The sequence below is a fragment of the Fringilla coelebs genome (assembly GCF_963513975.1).
Source record: "Fringilla coelebs genome assembly, chromosome: 3".
Lineage (NCBI taxonomy): Eukaryota > Metazoa > Chordata > Aves > Passeriformes > Fringillidae > Fringilla > Fringilla coelebs.
In genome coordinates, this window is record NC_140030.1 from 108,295,422 (window position 1) to 108,303,962 (window position 8,541).

An 8,541-nucleotide genomic window follows, 5' to 3' on the forward strand; every position below is an offset into this window, starting at 1 on the left:
GGGAGAACGATACCTTACAGTATATTCACACTATCTCACACTATCCAGCCCTCTTTGGCAAGCTCATTCTTTGTTTCCAAAGTGGGCAACTCCTCATTTCCTTAATAAACAGTTAAACCAGAGAAAGCTTATATTTACAGGACTACTTCAAGAACAGAAGTTTTGTCTTCCTACCATCTCCTCTTGACATTAAAGAGGGCCATTTGTCACTGACTGTCCCTTTTCCTTCCACTGCTGCAACAACCCATCTCTGAGATCCACCTGTGCAGCCTGGCAAGCAGCACACCAAAAATCAGGGCTGTTGACAGCACAGCCCTTCTGGAAAGGAACATACCCACATCAGATTGCTTCCCTTAGTGCAGAAAAGTGGGCACCAAGCTTAGTCTTTGCATTCCACTTTGTGCCACCCTCTTCCCAAAACCAAGACTTAACAAACAGTGACCAAATTCCATGCAAACATACACCAACCTAATTTCTTATGGCTAGTCCTGTCCATAGGAGACCAGTAAAAAAATGTAGGTTTGGGTTTTTTTTTAGTCACAGCAGAGCATTTTAAAAGGTACTGCCTCTTTGAACTTCCAAATATTTTTTAATAACTTTGCTGCTACAAAGAGACAAAGCCTTTGCCAGCTGCCACTCAGTATTCAGTAACTTCACTCCTCAGGAGCCTTTACATAGATGTGCATCCCTCTGTTATGTTGCTCTATGACAAAGACTTTCATCCTCACCAAAACGTTTAACTTCCACCAAGCTTTGCTGATTTTCTTCAGAATTCAGTTCTGAACACAACTTCTATCAAAGGGCAGAAGAGGGACAGGGAAAAGCTTTCTTCCACAAACTAAGGTATGTTCTTCCAATTTGCCAGTAAAGAGCACCCATGAAGTGCCCTGGCAGTGAGATTGGATCCTTCCCAATATGAACCTCTTAGGTCACTTCAGTTTGCATCACTCTGCATACAGACTTTTTAATAATCTGCCATTAGACTTACAGATAAAAATGGATGCCTAACTGGAACTCCCAGCACCCTCCAGTGAGTCATTCACATTTAAAAACAGGCACTGTGAAGGTTTTACATTGTACACGCAGTTTTTCCTAACAGCCAGTACAAAAACTTGTGCAGTACTGAACACCAGTTGAGTACTGAGTGTCCATGGGGATGGCTGCCAGCTCAGATGCTCTGCCCTTCTCCTACAGCTTCTTACTCCAGCAGCTGATTGATTGTGACTGCTTCACTTGATTTGTTCTTGGTTGTTTTCTTGATTTCTCCTCATCACTCTCCCTGAACAGCCACTCTATGCTTTACTAATCAATCTTGTTTTTTTTTACTGTATATGGTATTGGGAGTGAATTGTAAAGAATTTTTTCCAAATTCCCCATCAGTTTCTGTTTTGGCTTGATAAATACACAGAAGATTTTATTTTTACCACCACCCTCCTTCAGACCCCTTCCATTTGTCAGTGCAAGCAGCCACCTTTCATTTGAAGGAAATACCAGAACCTGAACATGGCATTGACAGATTGTCACCAATTCCATCACACCTGGGGCTTCCCTTGCTCTCTCCAGAATCTCATTCAGGCTGTACCTGTTGCCCTCTGTATGTCCCACGAAACAGAGCTAAAGTTCTCATCAGCAATAAGATTTAAATTCTAGTTTTTCTGTAACTCATCTCAAAAAGACAGCTTTTAGACACACTTGATACCATCAGAATGGTGTCAACATTTAAGAGAAATAAAGTTTGAAACAGAGGCAGTAACAGTCACATTAATACACATATTTCTTTTAATTGTCCTAATCAGTTGAAATGTGGAAGCATTTCAGCAGCCCAACCTTCCAGAAGTTCACTATTACACATGGCTTACTTACAACAAATACATCAAAGAAAAAGAGTGACTATGGATATTTTCTCTTGAACATACACTAAAACAAAACCTTCAACTAGCAGAGAAGTGTTCCAGCACAACTTTTGCCTTCCAGCATTTTTTGCAGTGTACTGGGTACTAACAGAAGGAATGCAAGAGCAGCTACAAGGAAATAAATTCACCACTGCCATGATTCAATACCCACGTATTAGAAACTGACATTTTGCTTCTGTGAAGTGTAACAGCAATCACAACGTAAATCCACACCTTGTCACTTTCAGCAGCCCAAGTAATGCAACATCTGTGAATTTCAGTGCTTTAGAGAGAATCTGAGAGTAGCTGAAAATAAAAAAAACATACTTTGGGCTAGGAGGGATAAAGAGACTCCCAGTTAAACCACATGCTATACTGTATATTCCCACCTACCACAGGCCTCCAAAATCAACCTGCAAGAAGTCAGGTACTCTTTTTTATTTTTATGCAGCCTTTGTTTTCTAGATGGAGAGGCTTTCTGATGTTGCAAGATATAAATGACCTACTCAAATGGGAGAAAGGGAGGTCTATGGGTACTGATGTAATACAGCTACTCAGCAGGGCTGAAGAGCTCAGCAATCTCTTGACATATTTTCCCTTCGAAAATTATTCCAGATGCTTTTAGGAACAGACAGTAGTAATAGCTGCTTTTGACAAGGACATCTGAAAATCTGTGAGCTCCTTCAGATTGTGCTAAAATAAGTGCTAAAGCCTGCCAGTTTAAAAACAGCTGATCAGCTCCAGGTCTCATTTCACCTGAACTATCACCATTAAAACCATGTTCACCTGCAGCCATGAGGTTACTCCACACACCTCTTCACCCAGGCCAGTATTTGCCTTTAATGATAACAAAAGGGTCAGAAAATTAGTCCTATATCTGCAGAGGCAGGAAGCACTTCAGATCTCACAGTTAGATACTCCTTCAAAAAAACCACAAGCTTCAGTCAAGTAGGATAGCAAGACACAGCAAAAAAAAAAAAAAAAAAAGAAGAGGAGGAAGAAAGCAGCTCAGAAGCCATCCCTATTCCTTCATATCCTTGTGTGAATGAAAGGGAACTAGACAAAGAACAAGGCACTGTTACAGAAATACCTGCAGAGTAGAGAAGTCTGTAAGCAAACAGAATTCACATTTTTGGTTAGTTCTCACTGCAAGTATTTAGACAACTCCGCTGGTGATCACAACCATGATAAGGCTGCACATGCTAAGGAAATTGGAGTTAATCCTGGCCAGACTGATGCTCCTCAGCCCAAGAAAGCAGGCAGGACCCAACATAAGGGAGGCCCCATCTTTTCCAGTTTCTGGATTCTTAGAAAATAACTCAACTTGCACACTTACCCTCTGCTTTTGGGTCACCTGCAGCAGTTTTGCCCAGATTCCCCATATCATTATGCTCAGTAAGTTTAGGCATGGCTGACTGCTGGAGTATCTGCAAACTAAGACTCATGCAGAGAAGACCTATTTCACAGATTTAAGGATTAGTGACTCCATCTGGGGATACCAACAGAGTTCTGGGACACCAGTGAGACTTTAAGAAATCTTGTTGGCTTTTTTTCACCCCTGTCCCAATTTTAGGCTATCACGGTTGAAAACAACACAGGTTCTAAATCTTGTCCTTCCTAGAACTAACTTCAGACTGAGAAAACAGAGTGCTCTATATTTTAAGACTCCCCCACTTTACTTACCATCACTTTCACTCTTACTTTTTAAGTCTTCCATCCATGTTGGAATAGTCTTTAAAGCAACATAATCCCCCAAGTACTCTTTGCGTCTTTCTTCCAAGGTCATCTTCAGCAAACGCTCTGTTCAGGGGAAAGAGAAATAAGAAAAGTTTTGCAAGCTTTCATACATTGTTGCATATGAGCCACAGTGACCAATGCACTGCCCTTGAGGAATGAAATTGAGGGGACCAAGCATGAGTGATGCAGTGAGTTACAACAGGAGCTGACCATGGTGCATCTGTACAGCTGCACACGCCTGTTTCTGGCTATCCCAGTTAAGTTAAAACCTCTTCCCCACACTCTGGGCTGCCCAGGCTTCCTCCCCACATCACTACTGTGCTGCTTCTTCCTGCCACTTTAATTCCTGTATCAGAGAATTTGTAGGGAATTGTTTTATAGGGAATTTTCAGGTATGAAAGTCTGTTCCTTAGGTTTTGCATTTGTAAACCAGAACCCAAAGAAACAAAAGTTCAAGTAAAGGCAGGGAACATGATGGGAAATTAATAAAATGCTACTACATAACAAAAGAGATCAGAGCTACAGAAAATGTTTTGTCAATTGCTAGGTGTCTGGGTAAAAAAGGCAAGTTTAGCTTCAGAGATTTTCATTTGAATATTAATAGGACACACCTGGTTACCACACTAAAATACATACGGACAGTTGTTTTGTTTTCTACTGAGAACGTCACCACCTCTTTTTTCAGATGTTTAGTGAAAAGTAAACCCTCAAACATTGCACAAGTATGACAGCAGCTGCCCACTTCACTCTTCTTCAGACCCTGCTATAAATGGACTTTTACAGAAAAAAAAAAGCCATCCCAATGACCCAAAACTGCAAGCAACCCCGGCACTTCAGCTCATTTTTGCAGTCACATCCTCTTTTCTCTCCCTACCTCATCAAGCTTAGTGTTAGCTTAGCACAAGATGAAGAGCTTTTTCCCCTCCCAAAAGAAGAGGAGAAAAGAAAAAGACGAGTAGAGAACATCATGACATCCATACTCTACTCAAATTTCTCAGTCTGTTTTTACCAGTAGCACTCTGCTACTTTAACCACACTAACAGTTTTTCTTGACATGTTAATCAGTAATAAATGCCCTTCAATAACTGGAGAACTTTTAGGGGTGTGGGGAAAAGCTAGACCTATATTATTTGCATTTTACAGAAAGGACTAGGCAGACATAAAAAGAACATTTTCATCCCAAGTAGAAGCAGCAAAACATGAACACAGAAACTGCTTCTCAGATCAAATCTTTAAAAACCAAGAGAGAAAATCACTGGGGTCTGGTCTTGGGTTCGTGTTTCTTCAAAATAAAGTTTCCTAATTACATAGTCTGCAGTCAGCACAGTCTAATAAGGCAAGTTTTGAGCACAGCCTTCCTTAACAAAATAAGTTCATTTTGGTTTTTTTTGACAGCATTACCAATTTCTTCTGTTGACAAAAACATTTCTCTCTCCTTATTCAGCCTGGTACCTCAGTGGGATATTTACACCTGCCATTAGAACTGACTGATGAGGGTCACAGCTGGGTACCCATCCCAAGCTCCAGGCATAGGAAACTCCAAGTATGTGACATGCACACTGGAAGTCCTCCAGGTGGGCAGACTTGAGAGAGTGTGTCAGTTTTGAGGGACTGACAAACAGAGCCACTCTAGGTGCCTTTTGCTGAAGAGGCGACACAGTCAGTCCTGTGCCTTCAAAACACAAGTTTTTCTCTACAGGAAGGTTTTACAAAAGCTTGCTGTGTGAGTCAGCAGCAAGAACTTAAATTGAGTCTTACAAACCTCCCTGAGGATGCTCCCAACAGCCTTCACTGCAAGCAGTTTTCTGCCTGTGGCAGAAACTTGGGAAGTTTGCAGGCAGCCCAGTCCTGTGTCTAAGGCTCTGAAATCACCTCCACTCCTGCTCCTGCTCTGTTTCAGCTGTCCTCATGGAAGAACTCCCCTGAGAGGATGTGGACCAAGCCTTAATTACCAAGAAAGTAATTAAGAAAAGCAAGCGTATTGTCAATGGGTTTGAACTCAATATTCAGCAATCAGTGCTTTTTTTCATTTTAAGAAGTGCTTCAGAGTACAAAAGGCTGAGAGCAACAGCACTCTTCATGGGAAGAGCAGAGCCAGTGAGCACAGCCAGCTTTGCAGGGGTTCAGGGGTGCTTGTGAGAGGTGAAGGCAGACCTGACAAGATTTGATTTCCAAAGTACTGACTGGGTAAGAAGGAAGGAAGTTGGGCTCCTGTAGTTTTTCTCTCTAGTAAACAAGGTACTTGATAAGAACAGTCCAACAGGGCTAAAAACTGAAGGGCAATGCCAGCAATGAAGAGAGAAGCTTTTTCTGCCCTCCTCACTCAGTGTACTCGGGGCCAACATCAGCATGGTGCTGGAACAGTTACTGGAGCAGAAGACTGGCAAATGCTCTTCGTTGTCACTGGGCAAAAAGACAGGGAGTTGTAGCCAGCTAGCACTCAAAAATGCATCCTGGATTGAAAACCTTCAGCAGCACTGATTGGCATTCACTAACATCCCCATGCTGATGGAGACCACCATCCTCGTAACAGACTGAGACACCAAAAGTGTGTCACAGCAGCTCCAGCTTCCAGGCCCTCCACTCTGCCCTCCTTACTAATGGTTTGAGTTCACCTGCCAGGCTATGAATTCACACAGACAGTAACAGAGCTGAAATAGACAAGTGGGAGTAATAATAATATTCACTAGAGCCTACCAGTAACTTTCCCCCATCTGCCCCTTGTATTTTTCAAAGGTGAAACATGCAGCATTCAGGGAAAAGTCAGTTGTAATTGATCACACATAAACAATGCTTGAGACAATTTTACTGCACTTTCTTTACTGAAAACAGAAACTTCGGCCAGGTAGAAATTTGTTGCCTCACCTTTACTACAGAAACATGGATTGTGAGATGGTTTGAAAGAAAAAGACTCACTTCATTTGAGAGGAGTTTGACAGGAGCGACTACCCTACAGAAAAATAAGTTCATTTCTTTAACAATTTTTCCTTAGAAATGTGCACTCGAATCCTGTTCACTGAACTGGTCTTCAGCCCTCTTAGCTTGAAACACAATCACAAGGGTGATGGAAGGAAAACAGAGAACTTAAAATATGACCCTCTCATAGGTATTTCTTCCTCTCCTCATCTATTAGTACATTTTTTGGAACACACCGGGCAAGAAGCTCTCCTCCTCACAGATAGAAACGTTGCACTTCCACTCTGTGAATTTTTTCTTAATTTTTACACTGTTCTCCCCGGATCAATACAAAGTTCAAACAAAGCGCATCAAATGCTTGGCCCATAGTCTTCATGCTCTGGAGTTTGGCTTAGAGGCTTTATAAATTGAGAACACACAGGTCGGGGTCCTTAAAATATACATAAAACTCCATACATAGGTGAAGAGATGGGACGTAGGGGCGCTCTGAGACTCCCATACCCCAAACATTCCACCCCGGCTGAACGACGCTAGAATCCAACCTGATTACACCAATGATCCCAATAAACCACGCTTCTCCTCAGAAAACAAACCCTCTGAAAGGAGAAAAAGCACCTTTCGAGAGCATGTGCCCAACTTTTCGGCCTGACACACTCCCACAAGGTGACTTGGGGGCGGGCAGCCCTCCGGAGAGGGGTTGTTTACCGCCCTCCCTCCGCCCCGGGGCTCCGCTCCTCACGGATACGCCGAGGTGTGAGAGGAACATCCCCAATTCCCGCACGCCCGGGCTGCCATGAAGGCTGCTTCGGCCAGGAGAGCCCAGGACGAGCGCAGAGAACACGGAGTTCCCCCTTCCCCACCCCGTCCCCTCAGCCGCGGCCGGCGGCAAGCGCTGCCGGACACCCCCCGGAGGCACCGGGACCACCCCCCGCCCTTCCCTCGCTCCCTCCCGGCTCAACGTGGGCTTAAAGGCGGGAGAAGCGGGCCCGGCCACCGGGAAGGGCGGTAATACCTTTCTCCTCCCGCCACAGCTTTTTCCGCTTGTTGCCGGGGTACATGGTGGTGTGGCTGGCGGCGGCTTTGAGCTGCAGGTTCCCCAGGCTCACGAGGGGGTGGAGGAGACGCCGCGCCAGAGCCAGAGCCGAGCGATACCGACGCCCCGCGCCGCCGCTGCCGCCGCCGATCCCGCCGGGTCCGAGTCCGGCTCCGCGCCCGCCGCACGGTGCCCGTCAGCCGGGTCACGCCTCGCTCTACCCCGACACCCCCGCAGCGCCCGCCCCGCTCCCCGCCGCCCGTTGGCTCCGGCAGCCGCCGCTCAGCAGCCGCCTCCTCCTCCTCCCGCACCGACCAGGAGGAGCCTTGAGCGCGGTGCCGGCGGGATCCGGGGGAGTGTGTGGTGCGGGGACACGGCGTGGCGGGTGCTTGGGTGCGACACTGCGTGCTCTGCGCGGCGCTGGCGCTCGGAGCCCCCGCGGGGCGACAGCGAGGGAGGGAGCGGGCGGACACCCCGGTCCCGTCCCGCCCCGCCACCGCCCCTCGCCCGCCTCCTCCGCCCCTCTGCTTCCGGGTTGCGGCGGTACCGGGCTGTGCCCGGGGCGGCGGGGCTGTTGCCGAGCGACAGCGCCGGGGCCCGGGCCCGAGTCTGGCCGGGCTCGCCCGCTCGCCAGCGCCTCCCGCGGGCCTGCGGCGCCCGTGCGGCCCTGGAGCGCCCGGGACGCAGGAAACGGCACCGGCCGGTGTAAAACGGGTGCTGGAGCTGCAAATGCCGGGCTGAGGATTCCGGGAGCTGGGGCTGAGCTGGTGTGTCCGGAGAAGGGCAAGAGAGCGGGTGTAGGGTGTCCTGTGAGGAGCAGCCGAGGGACTGGGAATGTTCAGCCTCGAGGCTCAGAGGTGGCCCTTGTCACTCTCTGGAACTGCCTGGAAGGAGGCTGCGGCCATGTGGTCCCATGTAACCAGCATCAGGACAAGAGGACATAGTCTTTAGCTGGGCCAGGGA

General features: G+C 46.8%; 1 protein-coding gene across 5 annotated transcripts in view; it reads right to left on the bottom strand.

Annotated features, from left to right (window-relative positions):
* MACROD2 (mono-ADP ribosylhydrolase 2) overlaps positions 1 to 7,788 on the bottom strand; it is an 842,889-nt gene extending 835,101 nt beyond the window's left edge. For 4 of the 5 annotated variants that reach the window (XM_084203115.1, XM_084203114.1, XM_084203118.1 and 1 more), the window contains exons 1-2: positions 7,558 to 7,788; positions 3,576 to 3,692 (exon numbers count right to left, since the gene is read on the bottom strand). In XM_084203115.1, the coding sequence (XP_084059241.1) occupies positions 3,576 to 3,692; positions 7,558 to 7,603 (163 nt within the window). In that variant the 5' untranslated portion in view covers positions 7,604 to 7,788. The remainder of the gene's footprint in view (positions 1 to 3,575; positions 3,693 to 7,557) is intronic. The other variant, XM_084203116.1, reaches the window with a different exon arrangement.
* Positions 7,789 to 8,541: the final 753 nt, after the last annotated feature.